General features: G+C 37.8%; 3 protein-coding genes and 1 long non-coding RNA gene across 12 annotated transcripts in view; 3 read left to right on the top strand and 1 right to left on the bottom strand.

The window, feature by feature from the left end:
* Positions 1 to 14,913, bottom strand: part of hspa4a (heat shock protein 4a) — a 33,267-nt gene extending 18,354 nt beyond the window's left edge. The window contains exons 1-9 of the mRNA XM_082141260.1: positions 14,598 to 14,913; positions 10,566 to 10,623; positions 10,328 to 10,468; positions 9,662 to 9,784; positions 6,498 to 6,597; positions 5,559 to 5,692; positions 2,384 to 2,628; positions 2,173 to 2,249; positions 646 to 797 (exon numbers count right to left, since the gene is read on the bottom strand). Coding sequence (XP_081997386.1) covers positions 646 to 797; positions 2,173 to 2,249; positions 2,384 to 2,628; positions 5,559 to 5,692; positions 6,498 to 6,597; positions 9,662 to 9,784; positions 10,328 to 10,468; positions 10,566 to 10,623; positions 14,598 to 14,704 — 1,137 coding nt within the window. The 5' untranslated portion in view covers positions 14,705 to 14,913. The remainder of the gene's footprint in view (positions 1 to 645; positions 798 to 2,172; positions 2,250 to 2,383; positions 2,629 to 5,558; positions 5,693 to 6,497; positions 6,598 to 9,661; positions 9,785 to 10,327; positions 10,469 to 10,565; positions 10,624 to 14,597) is intronic.
* An 889-nt stretch (positions 14,914 to 15,802) lies between these two features.
* On the top strand, positions 15,803 to 21,695 carry zcchc10 (zinc finger, CCHC domain containing 10). Of its 2 annotated transcripts, none has more exons than XM_082139974.1 (4): positions 15,803 to 15,891; positions 16,055 to 16,216; positions 19,313 to 19,357; positions 20,896 to 21,695. In XM_082139974.1, exons 1-4 carry the CDS (start codon positions 15,851 to 15,853, stop codon positions 21,125 to 21,127), a joined length of 480 nt encoding a protein of 159 aa, XP_081996100.1. In that variant the 5' UTR covers positions 15,803 to 15,850; the 3' UTR covers positions 21,128 to 21,695. The 2 variants fall into 2 exon arrangements, with proteins under 2 accessions (XP_081996100.1, XP_081996099.1); XM_082139973.1 differs by having other exon boundaries at positions 20,884 to 21,695.
* Positions 16,225 to 19,306, top strand: LOC309476841. Its single transcript, XR_014198394.1, has 3 exons — positions 16,225 to 17,438; positions 17,675 to 18,207; positions 18,496 to 19,306. It is a non-coding gene; the product is annotated as an uncharacterized lncRNA (long non-coding RNA).
* A 954-nt stretch (positions 21,696 to 22,649) lies between the features above and the next one.
* aff4 (AF4/FMR2 family, member 4) overlaps positions 22,650 to 27,054 on the top strand; it is a 60,507-nt gene continuing 56,102 nt past the window's right edge. For 5 of the 8 annotated variants that reach the window (XM_082141228.1, XM_082141224.1, XM_082141227.1 and 2 more), the window contains exon 1: positions 22,652 to 22,930. The gene's annotated coding sequence lies outside the window, so the exon portion shown is untranslated. Of the gene's footprint in view, positions 22,931 to 24,847; positions 24,910 to 27,054 lie in introns of all 8 variants that reach the window. The other 3 variants (XM_082141225.1, XM_082141229.1, XM_082141226.1) reach the window with 3 other exon arrangements.

Below are 27,054 nucleotides of genomic sequence, written 5' to 3'. Positions count from 1 at the left end.
ATTTATATGAATGCATTAGTGTGTTAGAGAGCGATCGCGTATGAACGGCACCTGGCAGCGTCTCTCTACCAATAGTGAAGCTGTGTGTTTTAGTTACTAAGAAAATAAATCCTATAACTTTTGTTTCTAACCGATTTTATTGATAAATCACAGAACAGAGTTTACAATATATTTCTGCGCTACTGAATGTATCTGTGTGCACGTGATCTTCACGTGATATGCGCGCTACTGTCTGTGTGTGTGTGTGTGTGTGTGTGTGTGTGTGTGTGTGTGTGTGTGTGTGTATTCCAGCAGCAGTTTAGAATGACATTTAAAATCACCTGTACAATAAGCTGTGTAAAACATGCATTCACCCGATCAATTCTGAGCATCCAGAAGGTATAATGACACATATCTTGTGAAGCGCTCTCTAAGTATGCATTTATTTGTCATTTTAACAGAAACGGAGCATAAAAGTGGATTTCTTATCCTGTTTGACCTTTTATGGCACTATAATTTTCCTGTTTTTACATTAGAAGTGGCATTTTGCCTGTTAGAAATACATGCACGGCTGAATGGCAAAACTCAGCATTTTCTTTGTGTAACCACTGCCATGGAGAACCAAACGAGTGACACAACGGCCAGTGAAACGAGTGAGGCACTAACCTGCAGTGCACACCCTCTGGCCACGGCCTCGTCCGCGTTCAGCGTCATGCTCAGCTCCTTTCCGAAAAACTTGCTGATTTTGTCTTTGATGGCTGGAATCCTGGAGGCGCCGCCGACGATCTCCACCGCATAGATGTCCTCTTTCTTCAGCCCTGGTTGTAGGAGGAAAAAAACAACGTTCCATTAGAAGTGAGCGACATCATATTTTTTGATCGTGTGCGATTTAAATGTCTCCACGATCTGCTTTTGAAGAAATATCGTACTATCTACAGTGTACTTTCTCACTTGCAATTCTGTCAAAGGGTCAAAATAACTTGTTTTCAACTGAAGAAAGAAACGTATTCAGGTTTAAAATGACTTGAGAGAGTAAATTATGACATTTTTGGGGAAACTATCCCTTTAATGTTAATAAAACAACTAAAAACTAAGAGAAAAATCACTCACTGCTCTTGACTGAGAATTTTAATAGTAGCTTTAATAAGAATCAATATATAATTTATACAGTAAAGTCTGTATAGTTTTAATATTTGTTCATTTAATTTCTTTCTTGAGTGCTACAGTTAAATACACCTACTGTAGCTGAACATATAAAGCACTGTTTATTTCATTTGTTTATTAAGTTGTGTATATATGTACTTATTTTTTAATAACAAAGAAAATAATGACATAGATTTTTATCTGTGGCCTAAATGCCTGCCATTCTTTTTATATTTTGTTACATTGTGAGGCTTTGTTTTTAAAATAGGGGCATTAGTTTGGCTGTAATGCCCAGGTACTTGCAAAATAGTAAAACCAACATGCAAAAAGAATCGTGATAAACTCGTGAATCTCCAGAAAAAACTGTGATATGATATTTTGCTATATCGCCCACCCTTACCCAAGCATGCTGCAATAGTGCTGTAAAGTGAAGCCAAAGTGTCTCGATTGCCCCCTGGTGGCTGGTCCCAGTACAGCTCATAAACCCTGCCCTCTCCATGTACGGTAATGTAATGGACGTGACTAAACTAAACAATGAAATAACAAATTGTCCAAAGATGTTTTCTGTCATTTTAGGTAGTTTTTAACCACGCTGATGTAAGTTTAAGTGTTTTTTTTGTGTGTTTTTTTTTAAGTTTGGTCTTAGTTAGTTATTTGATGCTATAAAAACGGACGTCATGATTGAAAGCTTCTCTAAACGAAGTAGTCACTGAGGCGCCAACGGACATTTGGGGGGATTTTCGGGAGGAGATCGGAGCTTCAGCTTTAATTTCTATATTTCCATAACTGTTTATTTCACACGATATAATGAGTTGTTCAGCAGTAAACCGTTTCTGCGAGAGTGAGGGCGGGACCTTGATATCACGGCTCCACTTTATGCTTTACGGGTTCCAAATCTGCGCAAGATGTCAGCGCCATATTGGGACTTTGGCGGCTTCACTTTTCCCCAATGGAAGAGAGTGAAGGTGCGTCGTCCATCTTTTTTTCCAGTCTATGGTTCCATCACTCTGTGGCGAGCGGGAAAGCCCCGGGAAAAGCGTGTGTACTCACTGGTTTGTTCCATGATGCTGCGCAGAGGATTCTCCACCCGGGTCAACAGCCCTGCACACAGCTCCTCAAACTTGGCTCTGGAACAGAAGAGTCATCAGGATATTATTAGACCTGGTATTTTAACAAAGTAACCTCTCATTTCCCCTTCACTGCTCAGTTTCTAATTTACTCCGCTGACGCCGAGCGCCCGATTTAGCTCCTGGATGCTAACCTGTTGAGTTTGCCGCTGACATCGATGTCATTCATGAAGCATTCGATGTTGAGCGGCAGGTCGGAGGAGTTGGCGCTCATGAGCTTCTTGAGTTTCTCGCACTCCTGGTAGAGTCGCACCAGAGCGCGGGGCTTCGATCGCACGTCCAGCTTGTACTTCTGAGCAAACTCCTCACAGAAGTATTTGACCAGCACCTCATCGAAGTCTTTACCTCCCAGCTCAGGGTCAAACGCAGAACCCAGAACCTGCATTAATCAGCCAATAAAGGGACAAACAAAACAATTAGAGATGTACAAAACTAAACACTTTAAAAACGGTTTCATAGCATTCACACAGCATGTGTACAGTCAGAAACTGAGTCTCTCAAGTCATTCGTACTTATTTTTACTTGACGTCATTTAAAGCTGCAGTCCGTAGTTTCTCCTCTCTGTCGCCATCTCTGTTCGAAATCTGCAATTGCAGTTATTCACGGAATTATCAACTTTACGTGGGTTGTGCCTCGGCACGGCACAGTGCGGATGAACCCAATGTTTTGAGGAGAATGTGCGGCTGTCAGTCGCTGCCGGTGTGGATCCTGGCGTTCGCAATCACAGATTCTACTTTTTGGAAGTTTGACATCCACTTTTATTCTGACCAACTCAGTGGAAAAAAGCATTGCAGTAAATCACGCTGATTAAATCTAACGATCGCTCATCATATCACGTCAAACTGTGCAAATTATACTTTGTTCTCAAATTGTTAATGTGAACAACATCAGGATTGCGTGACATTTAATGCCCTTCCGATATTATCCTTGTTTTCCCATGGGCCGGTTGCAGTCTCTTTTTCTCTGTAGCCGCTCCGAAGTCTGAAGTGTTTTGCATTTTACAGCGGGAGAATCTCCAGTCGTCTCTGCTGATTGTCGTTTGAACCTTTCTGGATCCGCCATCTAATTGATGTTTAATTATATCAAGTGCTGTGAGAAACGGCTATAAATCTCCAGCATCCTCACACTCATCGCCTACTAGCCGAGACTCTTCTTTATGTGGACAGATGTGACGTAATGACGCAAACACATGCTCCAATTTCCCGTGGAAATCCACCAGTACCACTGGAGTTAAAAACATTATTACAAGCTTACCGCTTTGAATGGAGCTACGGCAAGAGTGTTGAACACTGGCTGGTGATGTACTTGCTCAAACATTTATTTTGGATAATTTAACCCACAAAAAAGTTACGGACTGCAGTTTTAAAAATGCACTAGTCATGGCACTACAGACGAAATACAGCAAGACATTAGAGCTGCACGATTATTCGTTGAAAGATCATGATCTCGTTTCTAAATGAAAGTGATTCGCCTTTGACAAGTACGTAAAATCAACTTTTAAAAGTAACTTGACACTTTAAATAACGATTATATTGATTATTTTATTTTTTAATTCATTCAGTTTATAGACTTATTTTGTTGGTTGTCTGTTCAGAATCATGATCTCGTTTTGAAACAAAAATAAATAAATAGTGATTCTCAGCTCATCCAGAATCGTGCAGCTCTACAAGACTATGTCTGTGTAAATTGGATCTGGAGTCACATAATACTTGTCAGAAACATATTGCTAAGTTTGTTACAAAACCAGTGATTTAACGGCTGTAGAAACAGTGCTTTTTTTTTATTTAAAAAAACCTTAAAAAGACTCGAACGTCCAACAATTACTTTTACACATTAAAAATTGGCATTCACATTTATTCAGATGAACCAAGCGCAGAGCGAGCGCGTTTACATGCACGTTCTTAACCTGATGAATGATGATGCTTAATAAGCCGACGTGTTGGTCATGTAAACGCGTTAAATCAGTCTCCTTTATCGCCATAAAAGCTTAAGCATAAACCGATTGACACAGTTTGATTTTTACCCATTACCCCGATTTCTCTTGACATGTAAACATATTCAAATGTTTGCACGTTAAAAAATAAATACGACCTCATGTTGTGTCAATCACGTTCACACACTGCCTCCGAAACCTTCGTCCGTCATAAAACAATTCGCATCGGGTTTGATTTTCAGTGTTTTTCGCATCCGTTACAAGTATTTTGAGAAGCGTTTTGACAATTCAGAGCCACCGAATCACGGACTCGATGTGCAAGGACCTTAAGCCTAATACATTAATTTATTATATTTTAGATGGAAACATTATTAAAAAAGGCCGATATGATTTCTTTAATATTTTAAAAGTTAAAATATTTTTCTATTTGTTTAAATTTACTCTTGGTCCATGTTAGATTCACAAGAGCCCTGAAAACCGGAAAATATATATAAAATATAACATAACACAGTCTGATTAAACCTACAAGCCCTTGATTCATAGACCTTTGACTGTCTTTATGTACTTTACAACAGTGTTTTTTTCTTCTTTTTTCTTCTTCGTTTCCACAGAAATAAAAAAGCAACTTGTCTCCTGTCATTACCTCCATGTGACCGAGAATGTTTGGCATGAAGTGAATGTTAAATAACAGGAAAACCAAAGTGTTTTTGTCCATTGCTCAAGTTAATCCTTAAAGGTGCTGTATGTAAAGCATAAAAACACCATAATATGTTTGCAGATATTTAGGAAACATGCTAAAACAATTCTGTCAATTCACCCAATAGTATTTCAACACCCGGGTTGCCAGTTGGCAGGAAACTCCGCGTATTGCAGCCGAGGAAGCAGCGAACGAACTTGGTCAGAGATCACAGATTCTACACGACCTAATAATACTCGAAATCCAATTAAAAAGCTTAAAGTGTGTAAAATATCTTTAAAATATAAAATTATATAACCTACATACTTGTGTCACATTCTTTTTGCTGCAGTGTTTTACTGTAGCATAAGAAGTGTTATTTTAACATCAGTGTAAACCACAGGGTTTAGGGGTTCAGGTTATCCTACATTAGGGTTATTTAACAACAGAAACTGAATAATCAAATATAAAAATAAAACACTGCTTAGTTTTCACTGTATTAATTAAATATATACTGATTCTTATTAAAGCTACAAGAGCAGAGAGTGATTTTCTCTTTGTCTTTTGTTCATGACCCCAGTAAGCTGTTGCGATACACATATTGCGATATATACATTTGCGATATTTCAATAATTTCGATATATTGTGCAGCCCTAATGTGTATTATAAAGTATGTGAGCCAAAAAAAACAACAACGTACCTTCAACTTCCCCTTGTTAAAGGCACACGCAGAGACCTGGTAACTAGCATGACCAATATCCACAAACACCACAGTCCTGGGCTTCTCCTCAGGAGCAGGCAGGTCCTGTTTGTAGATCCCATATGCCAGTGCAACTATGATGACAGGAACACATGCAATATAAGTACTATAACAACAACACATTAACGCAGTAATAAACTTTTAGAACGAACATCACTTTTTTCCTAGACTCATTACCGTCACCCTCGCTTGTGTTCTACCAACTAGGCTGAGGACAATCACAGTTCGCTCTCATCATTTAAGTGTTTTGAATGTAAAGACGACGAAGCATTCGAGAGCTACAGTGGAGGGCAAGACTTATTTGGGTTTGTTCCTAAAACGAAACTATTATACACCAAATTCCAAGACTTCTGAAGCCTTATGAGGAAACACTTAAATGTGCTTATATTTTCTTGACCTGGCAATGGCTATGTTTTGGGAAACGTCAAGATTGGTATAAAATCAAAAATTGTGCATAAAAAAACCCTGTGTGCTCGTTTGGGTCAGATAATTGTTTTTATCTGATAACAAAACATGCGCATAAACTACGATGGAAACACATTTACCGAATAAATTCCTCTATTTGCATCAAAAAACGTGTTCTGAGACTATATCATATACAAAGTTATTATATTCAGAGGCTTCTCCTATTTTTCTTAGTGATATTTAGCACTAGTTTATCAGGAAGTGATGATTTTGTTCTCTTTGACTCACTGCTTTATTCGCAAATGTTTTATGCAATATTCCACAATATTGCTCATAAGTTACATTTTTGCAGCTTTGGAAGGAAACACAGCTAATGTGCCCATCCATTATGTAGGTCAGGCGTAATCGGAAGGGGAGAAAGCAATGACAGGCGGTTCATTTTGGGATGAACTGAATCCATCAGGAGTATTGTACCTGCTGTTGTGTCGTTCATGAGTCTGAGACAGTTAAGGCCTGCGATCTGTGCAGCATCAATGACTGATCTTCTCTCGGCATCAGTAAAGAAGCTGGGGACCTGTGTAAGGGCATGGGAAAAACATTCACATTCATTACACACACAAAGAGGTAAAACACTGCAATATTCTGAGAATAACATGAGAAGTGTTACTGGGGCGAGAGTTTGAGTAACTAAGAATGAATCAGAGCAAGTATCAGAAAAACTGGCTCAAGTTACAATCAAATCAGAGGTTAAAAACACCCATGTGACGTGAAGTGACGTTTGTCATAAGAGTTTCAAAATCTGCCAATAGTACAGGAGTTTCAGAAAACCTTCAGGTTGCGCACTTTCACTGTGGTTAGGTGTATTAAACAGATACCATACGATTACTTTGGGTATTTTGTGTCCAACTGCAATCGTGCACATACTGTATATTAGGGCCGCGCGATATTGGGGAAAAAAAAAAATGACAATGCGATATTTTGTTTTTCTGTGATATATATTGCAATATGATAACAGTTTCACCAGATGTCTAGATTAGCTCTATTTGGAAAGAATTAATCATTCTAGAATGATTGAGGTCATTTTGTAGGGGAGTGAATCTGCATAGAAAATAATAAACAACAGATAAATTCAATTAAAAAAAAAGATACAAATGACAAACTGTGCTTTTTCAGGTTAGTCTAACAGTATTCAGGTATAGAAATAGAATAATCAAATGTAAAATAACACTGCATAGTCTTCACTGAATTAATTAAATCTTTGTTAAAGCTATAAAAGTGATTTTCTCTTTGTCTTTTGTTGTTTGATTAACATTAATGACAAACAGCTGCAGGAATATTAGGCTGCTGTCACTTTAAGACCGAATGCACGGATCCAATATAATGATAGAAACCTTTTTTTAAATTGTTTATGTTCACGTCAGCAATACTCGACTGCGCTGACAGAGAACAGTACCGAATCGAGGTCTCTTTTGCATCTTCTTGCACTTGAATGCTTTAAAATAGCTTGAATGTTTAAACTGACAGGACCTAAAACACGTGCAGATGATAAACATTCACGCTATGAATAAACTTTGCAGTTAATCACGTGCGTTTCGAACCGTGGCGCCTGGTCCGTATGAATAAACCACGATCCCTATGACATCACACATCCTGAGATGTGACTATTGTGGATGTGCAACATCGTGATATCAATGCTAAAACGATATATTGTGCAGCCCTAGTATATATTATGACTTAACTGACCCTGTAACACTTCATAGCTCTTTGCATTTCACTGAATTTCATCTATGAAGAAAATTTCTTCTGCACTAGGGTTGCACACAAAATAAACCTTTTACAACTTAAAAATGGCACAAAATGCTATGAATGCTCAAAGTGAACTTGACTGTGCTTGTCATGAAGGCTTAACTCCATAGACCGGCAAACAACAATTCACAACATTATTTTACAGGCGTGTTCGTATTATAATGTTGTGAAGCCTATGTGACAGATTTGTGCTGCACATGTTGCACTGTATCTTCCTTTTCAAAGTGATTCCAATCATTCAAAACCATCACGGCGAACAGCGCACATCTCTCAACTGAAGTATATAATCTATTACCTATCGGCTTTGATATATCGGCCTAATTGTCTTATCGGATTGATAACGATAACATCCAAAAATCACCATTTATCGGCCGATATCGATATGTGGTCGATATGTATCGTGCATCCCTAAGTAACCGCTGCTCCATCTGAAAGCACAGTGAGTTTGAGTCTCTTATAACATGCATTTGAAAAAGCAACACACGTCAAACATCTTTCCAAACATGAGAAGCATTTAATAATCTCGTCCAACAAAAGACAACATTTAATAACATGCTTTTACTCCAAACTCACTTCATAACATCAGCTGAGCTCCTCCTTCTGGGAGATGATGTGCTTCTTACACAGAATAAGGCAGTCGTGTGTTTATTAGTCATGCTTAATCAAAGCGTTTTAATCTTCTGTTTATTCAGCTACAGCGATAGGGGTTTCCAGAATAATGCGTGTTATCTACTTCTGCGGCGGGGCATATTTGCCGTGTGTGAGACTCAGGTGTTCAGATGGATATGTGGCGTGTGTGTGTGTGAGACTCTGGTGTTCAGATGGATATGTGGCGTGTGTGTCTGTGAGACTCTGGTGTTCAGATGGATATGTGGCGTGTGTGTGTGTGTGTGTGTGTGTGTGAGACTCTGGTGTTCAGATGGATATGTGGCGTGTGTGTCTGTGAGACTCTGGTGTTCAGATGGATATGTGGCGTGTGTGTCTGTGAGACTCTGGTGTTCAGATGGATATGTGGCGTGTGTGTGTGTGAGACTCTGGTGTTCAGATGGATATGTGGCGTGTGTGTGTGTGTGAGACTCTGGTGTTCAGATGGATATGTGGCGTGTGTGTGTGTGTGTGTGTGTGAGTCTCTGGTGTTCAGATGGATATGTGGCGTGTGTGTGTGTGAGTCTCTGGTGTTCAGATGGATATGTGGCGTGTGTGTGTGTGAGACTCTGGTGTTCAGATGGATATGTGGCGTGTGTGTGTGTGTGTGTGTGTGTGTGTGTGTCTCTGGTGTTCAGATGGATATGTGGCGTGTGTGTGTGAGTCTCTGGTGTTCAGATGGATATGTGGCGTGTGTGTGTGTGTGTGTGTGTGTGAGTCTCTGGTGTTCAGATGGATATGTGGCGTGTGTGTGTGTGTGTGTGTGTGAGTCTCTGGCGTTCAGATGGATATGTGGCGTGTGTGTCTGTGAGACTCTGGTGTTCAGATGGATATGTGGCGTGTGTGTGTGTGTGTGTGTGTGTGTGTGAGACTCTGGTGTTCAGATGGATATGTGGCGTGTGTGTGTGTGGGTGTGTGAGACGCCCTCTGGTGTTCAGATGGAGCAACATTAACTGCTGATTTACAGAGCTTTGCTTCACTGACAAGCTGCGCATAAAATAACCGCAGCCTTTGCCAAATCGCGTGCGGTTTCAGTGTGATTAATTGCGCAGCCCTATTCTGTATAGGGCTATACCAATGGAAACGAACAGCAACCGTACAGTGAGCACAATAAGTGATTATGCTATTCCAGTGAACTATATTTTAGGTATATTTAGAAATAGGCATGTAAAAGAGAATATACGTACAGAGATGACACAGTCTGCCACGGGTTTTTTGAGTGCAGCTTCAGCGGTCTCCTTCAGCTTGGCCAGCAGCATGGCAGTGACCTGTTCAATGCCGAACGCCTTCTCCTCCTCCATATACATGACCTGTGGAGACGGACAGCATGAAGCACAGTCATACAGCGACATCTAAAGCAGCTTTTAAAACATACTTTACCATTACAGCTTGATTAGGGATGCACCGATATGAACATTTTGGCCGATACCGATAACCGATATATTGGCCAATAAATCTAAATCCAATTTATCATCTACTTTTGAGGGCCTGATCAAAAGTATGATCCATGTCCCAAACATAGAATTACAATGATGTTCTCATTATAATTGTATGTAGCTTATATGACAGTTTGAGTTGAAAGTACCTATTTTCCTTTTTTGAAGTGGTTACAATCATATTTCAAGCAATTCAAAAGCATCATGTTGAACAGTTCACATCTGAAGTGTCTCAGCTGAAGGAAATAATACATTATTTATCGGCTTCAATATATCGGCCAAATGTTCTTATCAGGCCGATACCGATAACATTAAAACTGAACATATATGGGCCGACACCGATATGGTGGCCGATATACCGTGCATCCCTAATCTCGATGTGTGATGACATTATCACTGCGGTTTCATAAGTCTTACCTTAATACCGGTGGTTCCCGTCGGCATCTGAGCGAGATCAAAGACCAGGCCGGACTTTGCCGCCTGGACATAAGGGTCACTGAACGCCCTGCCATGGAATCGCTTAAAACCCTGCACAGTGTTCTTGCAGTTTGTGACCACCTTGTTTGTGAGAGCAGAAATTATAATTACAACTACCATCCATCCATCCATCCATGCAATGTGTTATCCTGCTTATTCAAACTAAACAAATGTTTACCTGGCTTTTGGCGGCTGCCCCAATCGAACGATTCCGCGGACCGAACGATACAAATGACCTGAAAAGAGCACATCATTAGATATTACACTAACAATTACTGTGCTAACATTTCTTCTTTTTTGGATGGATTGGGGGAGGGGGGGGGGGGGGGGGGGGGGAGCACCTTCTGATCAATGACAGAAATGAACCTATGAGGTAATATGAAATTATGAGGTAATATTTGTCTCTTTGAAATGACTTGCAGGGGCATTTTTTTTAAACCTTATAAAATGTGGCATCTTTTATGTCAAATTCATACATTTATATTTATAAATGGAGTTAGAATAATAAGACACAATCAGGAAGAATAAGTTGAAATCAGTATCAACAAAAATCATCTTTGCACTGCAGAGAAGAACAAAAAAGTGGCATTTAGGTATATTTACAGAATGTTTAATGAGGCTCAAAAGTGGCATGAATGCATTTCAATTCATGATAACAATGTTCTGAGATTAAAAAGAAGGTTTTGAATACAGAAATATTAAATTATTTAAATAACTGAAATGATACTTTAAAAATTAAACTAAAACAGCCAGTAGGGGGCGGCAAGTCACTGAAACATTAGCTTAATTCAATCGATTCATTAAACGGCTGATTCATTCAGTAATAAAGAATAAGAATAAAGAGAAGAATATGTTCAGCACCCTCTCTCCGAAGCTTCGAATATTCGATGTTCATTACTACCGAAGCTTCGAAGCTCAAAAAATTAGGACCAGCCCTAATATGAGAATGAGGTGGAAGAGAAGAGATTGCACACAAAAAGTATTCTCCTGGCTTCGTAACATTAAAGGGGAAATGACGCAGTCAATTTACATGATTTACAAAATGGATTTCCACTATAATCAACAATTATATAAGAAACATGATAAATGTAAACATATAAAAGAAAAAAGAAAAAAACGTTATATCTTTCGCGGCCAGGGCGCCGCCATTGTGCAGTATTGTAACATGTGACGTCACGGGGTTGGTTGGCTTTAAAGGCTCTGGGCTGAGTTCAGTAAAACGCAGTGAAAGACATAAAACTTAACATTAAACTACGCATAAAAAGCGTTCATCTGCTATCATATTATCATGTCAAACCTCTCATACATGTTTGCATCACACTGGCTCGTTAACAAGATGCATGTGCTGGTCGAACCAGCGAACAACTAACGTTAGGTACAGTCATTGTTAGCTAACAGCTGTAAGCATGAACTAGCTAAATAACGCTAACTTAGTACCAGACAAAAAGACGACGTCTAACGTTATGTTAACAAACTGCACATGCACACTGTAGATGTTTGTGAAATAATTTTTTATTCAATATAATGTTTTACATTTTACAGACGTTACAAACTATTTACAGGCTATTTGCTAACGTTATAGCTTGTGTGTGTGTGTGTGTGTGTGTGTGTGTGTGTGTGTGTGTGTGTGTGTGTGTGTGTGTGTGTGTGTGTGTGTGTGTGTGTGTGTGTGTGTGTGTGTGTGGACTACTCTTCAATCCTACTCTTCAATAAAAAAAGCCGTCTTCCTGCTTCATTCTTTAACATACAGATCTGTATTATGCTATTGTTTTTGATTCTGTAACATACAGATCTGTATTATGCTATTGTTTTTGATAGTGTTATACATTTCTTACAGATAATCACGATGATCATTGCGTTTGTCTTACCGAATGTGCTATCTTCCTGTCAGCAATTACAGTTTTTCTATAAGCTTTTTTTTATTAATGCCGACAGTAAAATGTTGCCAGATATTGCTACGAAAAACAAGCAACAATTATTATTTTTTTATAATAATCCGAAATAAGTTCAAAGCTTGTGTTTTGGAAATAAGATTAATATATCACGAACCCTAACATGCAACTTTCCACTTTAATAACTTCCTAAAGTGTGACATTAAATCAGAAAGTCCAGAAGACTACTGCCACCTTTCCATTAGATGGATCTGGCAACACTGGATCGCGCCCGCGCCCTCACAACGCGCTCTCAAGCCCCGTTCACTGCGCTAGATTTTTGCAGCAAAATGAATTGCAAACACTCATATGAGGCGGTTTAAACGGCTAATTAATCATTCAGAGAGCTTGACATTTTATTTTTGAATGTAAAAAAATGACCGAGGTCCGGACCTCGGTGACCTCATAGCTGGCTACGGCCATGTATCACCGGCTGTTCGACATAGCGACGTACCACTGCTCGGTTCCCACGCCGTATCGACTCAAATGCATAAGTAATGGGACACACAGGCTCAACAGGTCTCTCAAGTTCGTCTTCCTCCATTTCAAATCAATTGCGTATTCAGTCCGGTCCAGTAACGCTTTACTCACCAGCGGAACCAAACAACCCCGTTACGTAGGCTGTGACGTCACTCCAAAATGGCGACTCGCTAGCTAGAAATTACTAAAATATTTTTGTCATATCTGTGGTTAACAACTTTTTAAAATAAAATTTTTGGCAAGGTGATTTTTCTAATATATGTAGCTACTACCAGTGCCAAAACATGGACGTTTCATTTCCCCTTTAAGGTTGAACCACTGTAGTCACATGGACTATTTTCACGATGTCTTTACTACCTTTCTGGGCCTTGAAAGTTGCAATAACGTTGCGGTCTATGGCTGGTTCAGAAACCTCTCAGATTTCATCAAAAATATCTTCATTTGTGTTCTGAAGATGAGCGAAAGTCTTACGGGTTTGGAACGACATGAGGGTGAGTAATTACAGACAGAATTTCATTTTTGGGTGAACTAACCCTTTAATGCAGATCCATGCATCATTCATTTGCAGATTGAAACAGACAACAAAACGGCATGATTTTATACAGTTCACAACTGTACTTGTTTCACATCATTGTAAAGTAATTAATTTGTTGATTAGATAATGCATTAGTAGAGAAAGAACATGTTTGCCACGGTAACATTAGTAGTACCTCAAATCAAGAGGTTAAAACAAGAAACAAAAAGAATCACACAAGCCTGACCCGAATGTTTAATGTCACGATTATTATTTGTTTCCGTCTGTTTGCATTAGATTATATCCAGCTGGTCGCTTTAATGCATTTTTTCAGCAAAACGTTCATCTTTCTGTGTCATTAATATAGCCTGTCTTTCAGTATGAAATTTACAATATTAATCACTAACGTTATATGAATGAGAGATTAATATTGTAAATTTAATTTAAAAAGACAGTACATTTTGTAGTGTGAAGTTCAATAAAGTTCAGCACTATTTTATGTGTTATGTTTGTTTTCATTTAGTTTCCAGTTTAAAAACTATTGGTTAAATATCGGTTCAACCAAGTTATCGGTAAAATCCACTATCGGTCGACGGTGTAGATTTTTGAGCGCATTTAATCATTTTAAGTAAAGTAAAAGATATTCTTTATGTGGAATGGAGACACCCAAATTGACTATCAGTGGAGAACAAATGATTTATTTTACGCTCTAGTTTCTACTTTATATCCCGCAAATCTGACTTTACAACTCGCAAATACGACTTTATGTCAGAGAAAAAAAGTCGGAAATATTGTTTGTTTTTTAATGTTTTATTCCGTGGCAGAACCAATTCCTTGAGAAATGTATTATAAATAGTTATGTAGTCTGATATAATAAGGAAAGAATGACAGTTTTTTCCGCGCGGTCTTAAATGTGCTAGAATGTTCCTGCGAGCGTGACGTCACAGCAGCAGCGCGAGCCACGCTGTAGCATCTCCAGCTAACAGACCCGTTCATCACTACACTATCTCATCTAATACAGTCATTTATACTCTAAAAACTTCGGTACATTACTAGTCTGACATGCAGAATAGATCATCACAATATTAACTGTTAATATCAAGCCAAAGAGCATGTTTTTAACTCGTTTTCCATTATTTAGATCTAATAAAATGACATAATGAAAGAAAACACGCTCCGTTCACGCTTCTTAATCTGGTTGTCATTGCGTGAATGGGGTGTGACATGTCAAAGAGAAATACATGCAGTGTATAGTGAGTATAAGCAGAATAAAAGCTTGACTTACGGTGTGCATCGGTCGCTGTACTCGTTTGCTACGGTTTCTATTCCACCGGCGCGAGCAACGGCAACATAACAGCTCTGAAAGCCCACGTCAAATCCCACAACTGACATCTTCACTGGAAATCACGAGCACAGCCCAGCTAAAACACTTAATACCAGCAAGAAGTGTCCTCTTAAAACATATATATATAACAGTCACGGAGAGGTTTAATTCATAAAACGCAGGTTTAACGCGATTTCATAGTTCTCTAGTGTCCATTGACTGACTTGATGCAGACCGGCTGACGGCTGAATGTAATGGGTAAGCCGGAGTTCACGCCGAAGTCAACGGTTTTATCGCGAGAGTTTGAGTTCTAGATGGCTCTGGAGCTTTCCTTGTACGACGCTATGGTATGACGTGCCATGACGACAAATCCAACCAATCGATGGATAGAAAGAGCGCTAGATATATCTAATAATATATATAACAATTATATATATATATATATATATATATATATATATATATATATATATATATATATATATATATATATATATATATATATATATAAAATAGAGCGATAGATATATCTAATAATATATATAACAATTTGTAAAAAAAAAAAGATATATATATATATATATATATATTATATAATAATAATAATTTTATATATATATATATATATTACAAATATAACAATACATCCAAAAAGATAACACAACTTAATTGGGTTTACAATACAGGAGAAAAACATTATACATATACATTTATATGTTTATGTCCTTAATGTCTAATAAAAAAAAATACTATTTATAATAGAATATAATTTTAGAATAATTCTCTATTCACACGATTAAAGTAGTTGCTCTGCTTTTATTTTATTTTTTTTACATTCAGCAATTAGAAAAGCAAATCAACTTGTTTTCCGACTATTTAATTCTAAAAAGAAATCTTGTCTAGTTTGTTTTTATTGCTCTCAGTCTGCACGATTTTATTCAAGTAAATGGTGACACTGGAATTTTAGGACGAAATTCACAAACATTATTCTAATTTGAGTGAAGTAAGTTAGAGGTGAATGAAAACTACAAGCGTTTGTGTGTATTTCGCGGTTTCCCCTATACTGGCGTAATAAATGCTGTAATAATTCACATGAATAGACCAATAAATAGACAAACAAATGAAACTGAATGAAATAACGAGGCTGAATCCTCTCCTAGGCTTTAGATGGCGCACTTTATTTTGTCAGGCTCGCGCACAGGATCGCATCCAAAATGGCGACTCCCATGCATAGATTGATCGCTCGACGACAAGCGTGAGTTATTTAACACATTATACGATTTTGGAATTGTATATTATATTTTTAATATATTAATTGTGTTTTTGTTTATCTTTATCTCATCAGTCGTCTATTTGAGTTTTTGTTGTTTTAACACCAGGTTTCACCTATTACTGCGCGGCTTCTCATGTTTCCACAGGGAGGCAAACAAACAACATGTTCGCTGTCAGAAATGCCTGGAACATGGACACTGGTCCTTTGAATGCACTGGGAAAAGAAAGTATCTTTATAGACCTTCCAGGACAGCTGAGTTAAAAAAGAAGCTGAAAGACAAGGAGAACAACCCTTCAGATGATTTGGGGTAAGAGACACAACGCATTCACATACGAGAGTAGTAATATTGAATGAATGGATTACTAGTTTACTCGTTTATTAGTCAACACTCAACACCTTTCGATTGAAACTTGCTTGTATATTACGGATATTTAAAGTTCAGTAATCTCCCGTAGTTCTAATATTAAAGGGATAGTTCACTCAAAAATGAGAATTCTGTCATTAATTACTCACCCTCGTGTCATTCCAGACCCGTACAACTTTCGCTCATCTTTAGAACACAAATGAAGATCTTTTTGATGAAATCTTAGAGCTTTCTGTTCCTCCATTGACAGCTACGCAACTACCACTTTGAAGCTTCATAAAGTTCATAAAGAGATTGTAAAACTAATCCATATGATTCGAGCGGTTTAGACTAGTCCAAAATTTCTGAAGAGACATCAACGCACACATCAGTTGTGGTAAACTGAAGCTCAAGCATGTTTGCTTGATGTGTGAGAACCAATGATGTTACGCAGCACATTTGAGCTTCAGCAAGAACCAATGAGGTTCATTCTCGTGTTACGCAGCGCGTTTGAGCTTCAGCAAGAACCAATGAGGTTCATACTCGTGTTACGCAGCGCGTTTGAGCTTCAGCAAGAACCAATGAGGTTCTGGTGTTACGCAGCACGTTTGAGCTTCTGCAAGAACCAATGAGCTTCATTCTCGTGTTACGCAGCACGTTTGAGCTTCAGCAAGAACCAATGAGGTTCATTCTCGTGTTACGCAGCACATTTGAGCTTCAGCAAGAACCAATGAGGTTCATTCTCGTGTTACGCAGCACGTTTGAGCTTCAGCAAGAACCAATGAGGTTCATTCTCGTGTTACGCAGCACGTTTGAGCTTCTGCAAGAACCAATGAGCTTCATTCTCGTGTTACGCAGCACGTTTGAGCTTCTGCAAGAACCAATGAGGTTTTGGTGTTACGCAGCACATTTGAGCTTCAGCAAGAACCAATGAGGTTCATTCTCGTGTTACGCAGCACGTTTGAGCTTCTGCAAGAACCAATGAGCTTCATTCTCGTGTTACGCAGCACGTTTGAGCTTCTGCAAGAACCAATGAGGTTCATTCTTGTGTTACGCAGCACGTTTGAGCTTCTGCAAGAACCAATGAGGTTCATTCTTGTGTTACGCAGCACGTTTGAGCTTCTGCAAGAACCAATGAGGTTTTGGTGTTACGCAGCACATTTGAGCTTCAGCAAGAACCAATGAGGTTCTGGTGTTACGCAGCACATTTGAGCTTCAGCAAGAACCAATGAGGTTCTGGTGTTACGCAGCACATTTGAGCTTCAGCAAGAACCAATGAGGTTCTGGTGTTACGCAGCACGTTTGAGCTTCAGCAAGAACCAATGAGGTTCTGGTGTTACGCAAGCACGTTTGAGCTTCAGCAAGAACCAATGAGGTTCTGGTGTTACGCAGCACGTTTGAGCTTCTGCAAGAACCAATGAGGTTCATTCTTGTTACGCAGCACGTTTGAGCTTCTGCAAGAACCAATGAGGTTCATTCTTGTTACGCAGCACGTTTGAGCTTCTGCAAGAACCAATGAGGTTCTGGTGTTACGCAGCATGTTTGAGCTTCTGCAAGAACCAATGAGGTTCATTCTTGTGTTACGCAGCATGTTTGAGCTTCTGCAAGAACCAATGAGGTTCTGGTGTTACGCAGCACGTTTGAGTTTCAGCAAGAACCAATGAGGTTCTGGTGTTACGCAGCATGTTTGAGCTTCTGCAAGAACCAATGAGGTTCATTCTTGTGTTACGCAGCATGTTTGAGCTTCTGCAAGAACCAATGAGGTTCTGGTGTTACGCAGCACGTTTGAGCTTCAGCAAGAACCAATGAGGTTCATTCTTGTGTTACGCAGCATGTTTGAGCTTCTGCAAGAACCAATGAGGTTCTGGTGTTACGCAGCACGTTTGAGCTTCTGCGAGAACCAATGAGGTTCTGGTGTTACGCAGCACATTTGAGCTTCAGCAAGAACCAATGAGGTTCTGGTGTTACGCAGCACGTTTGAGCTTCAGCAAGAACCAATGAGGTTCTGGTGTTACGCAGCACGTTTGAGCTTCAGCAAGAACCAATGAGGTTCTGGTGTTACGCAGCACGTTTGAGCTTCAGCAAGAACAAATGAGGTTCTGGTGTTACGCAGCACGTTTGAGCTTCAGCAATAACCAATGAGGTTCATTCTTGTGTTACGCAGCACGTTTGAGCTTCAGCAGGAACCAATGAGGTTCATTCTTGTTACACAGCACGTTTTAGCTTCAGCAAGAAGCAATGAGGTTCATTCTTGTTACGCAGCACGTTTGAGCTTCTGCAAGAACCAATGAGGTTCTGGTGTTACGCAGCACGTTTGAGCTTCTGCAAGAACCAATGAGGTTTTGGTGTTACGCAGCATGTTTGAGCTTCTGCAAGAACCAATGAGGTTCTGGTGTTACGCAGCATGTTTGAGCTTCTGCAAGAACCAATGAGGTTCTGGTGTTACGCAGCACATTTGAGCTTCAGCAAGAACCAATGAGGTTCATTCTCACATGTCAAGCAGGTTCGGTTGAGCTTCTGTTTATGTTCGGTGATCAATGTTTATATGTGAATAAAAGCATAATTTCAATCTTTTCATCATAAAAAGAGATCGAGTCTCTTCAGAAATTTTGGACTAAACCACTCAATTTATATGGATTAATTTTACAATCTCTTTAGAAACTTTTTAATGTGACAAAGTGGTATTTGCGTAGCTATAAATGGAGGAACAGAAAGCTCTCAGATTTCATCAAAAAGATCTTCATTTGTTTTCTGAAGATGAACTAAAATCTTACGGGTTTAGAACGTCATGAAGGGTAAATAATGACAATTTTCATTTGAGTGAACACCAAACTATCCTTTTTAGGCAGACAGCGCCATCTAAAGGTGAAGATGCAGAACTGCACACTGCATGTGTTGGTAGTATAGAATGGACAACCACATTCAAAAATATAGACTACTCCATTATGTCCATTTGTTGTGTTTTTCAATCAATCTTATTTCAATTATCATGTTAAATACTGGAATAACCCAGTCACACAAAAGTGTGCATTTCAACTGTACTTTCTTGACACTTTTTAGACCTGGAATAACAGCGCGCAGTGAGAAAAAACCAAAGAAAAAAAGGTGAGTCATTGCCAGTGTTACCAGTATAAACATGTTATGCACTTTATAAAGTGAAATATTAAGATGTTTTATCTATTATATAATTACTTTGAGGGAACCAATTTACTTTTTTTGCCGCATGCTAGGTTTGGTATGAATTTAATTTATATTTAATTGCACTCAGTTTTGCTCATCTATCTATCAAATTATACATGCATACATACATACATACATACATGCATGCATGCATACATACATACATTATTTATACATACATACATGCATACATTATTTATACATACATACATGCATACATTATTTATACATGCATACATGCATACATTATTTATACATGCATACATTATTTATACATGCATACATGCATACATTATTTATACATACATACATGCATACATTATTTATACATGCATACATGCATACATTATTTATACATGCATACATTATTTATACATACATACATGCATACATTATTTATACATACATACATGCATACATTATTTATACATGCATACATTATTTATACATGCATACATTATTTATACATGCATACATTATTTATACATACATGCATACATTATTTATACATGCATACATTATTTATACATGCATACATGCATACATTATTTATACATGCATACATGCATACATTATTTATACATACATACATACATACATTATTTATACATACATACATGCATACATTATTTATACATACATACATACATTATTTATACATACATACATGCATACATTATTTATACATACATACATACATACATTATTTATACATACATACATGCATACATTATTTATACATACATACATACATACATTATTTATACATACATACATGCATACATTATTTATACATGCATACATGCATACATTATTTATACATACATGCATACATTATACATACATACATACATACATACATACATACATTATACATACATACATACATACATACATGCATACATTATACATACATACATACATACATACATACATGCATACATTATACATACATACATACATACATGCATGCATTATACATTATGCATACATACATACATACATACATACATTAATACATTATGCATACATAGATACATACATACATTAATGCATACACACAGTAGTCCACATTTGAAGTGGATCAAAAAAGTTCATCAAAGTTTTCCTAAGACAAGAACGGGTATTGTTCAAAATTCATGTATAACTTTGAAAGGCTTTGATCCACTTTAAATGTTGACTACTATGTGTGTGTGTGTGTATGTATATATATATATATATATATATTAGTATATGGCCATATACCACTGGCCTACTACACAATTATGTATTATATTTATTTACACATACAAAAGCGGCCCAGATCACTAGGGGAAAATGTCAGATTTCAGGTTGTTGTTGTTCTTCACCACACTGCCATCATAACATCCGATCTGTGCTTCCTGTGAGGAACAAACACAGGTTGAATATAAGCACAGCACTTGATATGTTGATCTGCTGTTTTCTTTGAGGTCCTCTTCCAGCTCCGGCAGCAGTGATTCGTCAAGCTCTTCCGGTGACTCTTCCTCAGACAGCAGCGATTCCTCCAGCTCCTCATCCTCGTCTGAAGACAGTAGCAGTGACAGCGAGGAAAGCTCCAGCCCTTCCTCATCCTCGTCCTCCTCGTCCTCGTCTTCCTCCAGCTCTGGCTCGGACTCCGATTCCTCCAGCAGTTCGGATCAAGGCCCTCCAAAAAAGAGAAAAAAGAAGAAATGATCTGATTCGAATGCAGAGCTGGTGTCACACATTGACTGTTCTGCTGTTGAACATGTGAGAGTAGGCTGGGAAGCGATGTTTGCAAAGAAACTGAGATATATATTGTTATCCTGTTTTGTAAAATGTAAAAATCCACTATCACATTCTCTTTTTTACCTTGAGACAAATGCAACTTTGTTTTTCCTTCTTGCCCAGAGAGTAGTGGAATCTCAAACCTATCAATTAAAATGCTGTAATTATCTACTCACTCATACCGATACCAGATGACTTATTTCGCGTATTTTTTAACATAAATGTTCAGTTTTTGCTTCTTTTTAGTTAGGTTTTGAACTGTTTTTCAAGAAGGAATGATGCCATAAAAAAAGAGGCGGGGTTGTTTTAACATGGTCTTCATTTTAAGATGAAATAAACTGATTTGTTACATGAAGAAATGTTTCTTTTGTTAGTAATATTGTTAATACTGCATTTAAATCACAAGTAATCTTTCTCATCAGAAAGAAGAGTCAAGATGTTTGATTCGCAGCCGTGTGTTTGTACAGATTGCTTCATAAAATATTTATAAAGCATATCATGTTTGTATTGTAGTCTTTATTTGTGTTGAAAAGAAATAATATTTGAGATCACTAAATATATTAAGCAATATATTATTATTTAGATGCACAACTGGCCATTGTATTATGAAATTGCTAACTGTAATATAAAACATTTGAACAATATTTGATAAGTTAAACTGTAATTTATTTCTGTGATCAAAGCTGAATTTTCAGCATCAAGTCTTTAGTGTCACGTGATCCTTCAGGAATCAATCTAATATGATGATTTGATGCTCAATTATTAATTAATAATGGTTATTGTTACCAATATGAAAACGTGATCTTTTTTTGGCCAATGGATTTGTCAGGATTATTTGATGAATAGAACCTTCGAAAGAACAGCATTTATGTAAAATAGAAATATTTTCTGACATTATGAATGTCTTTACTGTCACTTTGGATCAATGCGTCACTCAATAATAAAAGTGTTTCATTTCTTTCTTTCTTTTTAAACCTCATTTATTTACCTTGCTGTTCTTGCTGGTAATGTATCACGGTTTCCACAGAAAGATGAACTCCTGAATATTATAATTATCAATCATAAATGTTTTTTGAACAGCAAATCATCATATTAGAACGAAGTCTGAAGGATCATGTGAGTAAAGATGCTGAATATTCATGGGGAAAAAACGAATTTATTCCAAACTTTTGACCGGTAATGTAATATAAAATAATATGCAGTTTAATAAACGAATAAAACGTTGACTTACATAACAAATACTGTTTCGTAGTAATAAATAAATAATTTATAATAAATCGAAATAATTAAATTAGTTATTGCGTATCGGTTATTAGACACATAATCCGAAGCTACATCGTACAAAAATATAAAAAAATAATAAAAAGTCTGCGTTTGAGTTGTCTAGTTTTTTTTTTTTAGGTTGTTCGCTGGCGTTGAGACGCGGCCGCTTTGAGAGGTCGCGCGCGTCACGTGACCACGTTAGTTTACCAAGCCGACATCAGCCGAGCCAGAGACGCGATGATCTCCTGAAAATATGATCGTGATCTGCTGGAAAAATCTGTCCGACACAATCATGACGAGCAGACGAGCCTCGGCGGCATGGCTCACCTAAGCGAGCGCTGTCTTTTAGAGCAGTTACGCGTTTCTTGCTGGTGTGTGACACATTTATTGGGACGATACAGCAGATCAGTGTGAACAAAGGGAAAGGCTTCATAGCTAGAATGCTTCGGGCCTAAAAGAAGCCAAGAGGTAAGTGGGCCATAAATCGGGCGATTACATAATTTAAATGATCCATGTATAGTAACATTTGATCATTTATACATGCGATAGATTGTAACGAGTTGTTAATGAAGGAGAGCAAGCTTTATAGCTCGTTCGACGAGTGTGTTGAAAGTGTTTAGCTAACATGCGAACTGTCCAATCCTGATCTCACACTCACATGCCATCGACTAGGAATTAATGATCAATGTTATACTTTCGATCGTGGACAGTTGCTAATGTGTCATATTGGATGTACGTCCTCCTATATCTATCGCGTTCAGATCAAGCGTTTCTATTTAATGCCATTTTTTTTTTTGGCACGTTTATTACCAGAAGTGGACATTTCTGCTGATCGATCATTTAACGGCGTTCAAACTAAATTGGCGTTTGAGTTTTAACTTTCCACACATCGTTAAATGCTAATGGGAGAGTCACGTGAACACACCTTACTGACTGGTTCAGGAGCTCGACTGCTTGTTTATTAGTAGTATTGTTAGTGTTATTGTAAATATTATTAATATAATGGTCACAAACTTGACAAAATGTAAACACGGTCAAAATGGCAGTGTTAAAAAAACAGTTAAAATGGCAGTTGTTTGGGAGTTAAATTCGGTTCAGACTGGTTTCTGTTGACAATACTTCGCGTGTTTTGTTGTAATTAGACATTTCACTAGTGATTACCTGCTGAGCAGAAGAAAACAAGTTTGTTTACCAAGTATTATATTCGTAAGATTAATTCAACAGTGTTTGTTTTGTGCTTGACAGTTGTTAGTATTCGTGTTTTAGACATGTTTATTGAGGGATCATAGTGCTTACTCCATACATGTAGGTCTAATTTTAGGGCAAATCTACTCTTCACAGTCATAATTTACTGATTAACATCATTAAACCATCATATCTTGCAAAAATGTAAAATAATAGGCCTAATTGTATTAGCCTATCAATGTTTGGAGGCCATTTTAAAATGTCAGTAGCTAAAGCAGGAACTAGGGTTTGTTTGGAGTTGTATAATACTATACCTCTCTTACTATTACTTACTGTGGTATAGATTAGGTGTGCACTGTGTAGTAATATGCAAATGCTCGAATTCAGAAATGCATTCCAGTTGCCTGTGTTTCCCTGTGAAGTGGACTTCATATTGTGTTTGTCTATCTTAAGTGATTAGGGAGTGTGTATTCTCAGTCCGAAGGGCAATGCAAATGGCATGGAAACAAGTGTGTATCCCTTTTCAGGAAGTAGAGAGAGGCACGAGTGCTACACACAGTTGTCATGGTGGACAACATGGTAAAAAAAAAATTGGATGAGAAACAATTTTCCACTCTGTAGTGGCTACTAGGCTGGTGTGTGTGTGTAAGAGAGAGTATAAAGTGCACAAGACATGTGACTGTTATCTCTGTGAGTTGCAGGAATTGTTTTTTTTGAGTATGATGGAAGTAAAGTAAACTTTTGCACTCAGTGTAGGGTTCCCATAATGCAATTTTTCCATCTCACCCCTCCAACGAGTGCAACAGTCAGGTTACGGTAAAAAAAACCCATGTATTTTCTCCATAGAGGTACTGCTTTTTAACACTAACTTGTAAAGCTTTAAAGACAAACCCACTGTGAGCTATGAGGATAGTGGTATTTGCTGTTTTCCAAAAAATAATACGCATTTCACAGTGGAATTTCTGGTGAAAAACTACATTACCCATAATTCTGCAAAGAAATCGCCAACAATTGCGATTCAAAACAATCTAATCGCGCTAGCCCGCTCTAATGAAGTGCTGTAAATAAGGCTTTCAAAATACATGAAGTTAGCATGAAACAAAAGTTGTGCTAGTCTTTTAGGGCGGGGCTTGATTTTGTCTGTGGTGTATTGATTGGATGGTTGTGGTTTGCTATTGGTGGATCTCATGTGATTGACAGGTTGCCTCGTCATCAGAGAAGAGATGGAGGGAGTGGAAGTTATTCTGACTCAAGATTACGAGGCATGTGAATTTAAAACCATTATGATGTACATGGATAAATAATTTATAGCAATATTCCATGAAAAAACTAAAACTGTCCATTTTGATTTCATGGTCACTTTAAATATTTGTGTGTATATAAATCTATGCATATTTTGCAATAAAAAAAAAAAGTTGTTTGTTTCTATAGTATATAGATAATCAACATCTATGAATTAATGTTTATATGTAGGCTAGCTGTCATTTTTTATTTGATTTTCTTTCGCAGTGCTTGCTCGGGATTGCAGTTCTTTCCCTCACTAAAGCCGTTAAGTTCAGTCTTGTCTCTTTGTCTGATTTTCTCAAATGCTTTTGTTGCTTCAAATCAAAGATTGTAATGTTGTTGTTCACCTTGTAGCTGATTGGTTTGGCTTTTGTTTTATAACTCTTTAAAGTCCCCATGAAATCAAAATTGAAGTTTTTTGGGGGGCTTTTAGTATGAATATGTTAATCTTACTGTAATCTATAAGCTAGTGTGCTCCAAAACAATGACCAAATTCACATTGAGAAGATACAGTATAAGCATTCAAAACTTAGTCTCTCACTTCCGCCAATATAATCAATGATTTTGATGACATCACTGGACTTCTGCTTCTCATCAGATTTTCTGTCCAATCAAATGCTCTCTAGAATCTGAAGCTCCGCCCTCTACATTATAAACACAAATATAAAAGATAAAAATCAGTCACTTGCTCACACATTTACTGTTTTCTACATGGTGAATGGCACGTCGTGCACTATATAGGGGATAGGGAACGATTCAGCGTAAACATGCTCTCCATTGGGGCGAGTGAAGTCCGGTCCAGAGACACGAGACACAGAGCGGATCATGTGATCGAGTCGGCGAACGTCTCGGACATTTTTGAATTCTGCACAGACTGCTGTATTTTAAAGCGATATGGAGAAACGGTCAGAGATTAGGAGGAAACTGCTGCTTTAAGGAGCTCAACAGCCGAGCTGCGATATAGCCTAAACTAAACGCTATTGGCTGTTTAAAAAAAGGGGAAGAGCTGTTTAATATGTCCCGCCCTGTCTTCCTGTTTCAGTGGAAATGACATCAACGCACTGAATAACGCTGCATGTTTCAAGGCACTTCAGTGAGCCTTTAATGAAGACCTTTTAAAAATCCCTATGGGAAAAACGAATGGAAAAATAGCTCTGAAACCATGCTCTACTTTGAGAGTGGCGGATTAAAAGCCTCAGTGACTTCTTCTTGACTTATCATTTAATCAGACAGTCTAAAGTCAGCTCATTTTTGTACAAACCTGGACTAAGAGTGAAAAAATCCGCTGAATTCCACTTTCATAAATGCTATTTTTTACATAAATCTTTAATAGGTTTTAGTAGGCAGTTTATAAAAATTAGTTTATAGCCATAAAATGTCATCCGGGTGTATTGCATAAATGAAATGAATAATTACCCAGCGAACTCATGCATGCCTGCAGGCTCTTGGCACAGATGTAGACCCTGAGCTGGGACAGGCCTTGTGCTGCTTATGTAACCAAACTAAACACGCACGCGCTCACACCGTCTCTGACCCGTACACTGTGATCAGAAGAGGTGCGCACTGGGGGTGTAACGATTCGATACATGTCACCATACTGAACTCACGATACCATATCGCGATACTACAAGACATATGATAAAATGTTAACTAAAAATGTACTGTTGATTAAAACGCTAAATTTGGTTTTACATTGTGAGTGTAAATGAATAGTCTTGGACTTGGTGCTGAAACCCAAAGCACAGGACAATAGAGACACCAGAATAACAATATTCATGATTCTAAAGCTGAAAATACTGAATTATTGTAGACGAATATTCTCTGTCATTGACTAGATATGTTTAAAATAATGTCGGACACTTTTTACTGGTAACATCAGACATTTGGCATCATCAGGACACACTAATATTCCCCCATTGCATTATTATACACTATATTCAACATTATAGAAGTTTAATGTCTCACACTAAAACTCTGAAAACTTGAATTTTTTCCTCACACAGAAATGTTATTTCTATGAGTCTTCGATGCAAGAGGTGTATTGTTGAGCCCAACACAACCTGTGTGTAAACAACATCACAGGTCTCGACTCTTCCTGTTTCAGCTGAGATCTGTGGGTTACG

Source organism: Leuciscus leuciscus, assembly GCF_965113295.1.
Source record: "Leuciscus leuciscus genome assembly, chromosome: 16".
Classification (NCBI taxonomy): domain Eukaryota; kingdom Metazoa; phylum Chordata; class Actinopteri; order Cypriniformes; family Leuciscidae; genus Leuciscus; species Leuciscus leuciscus.
The sequence above is the reverse complement of the archived record's forward strand: the minus strand, read 5'-3'. Positions and strand labels throughout refer to the sequence as shown.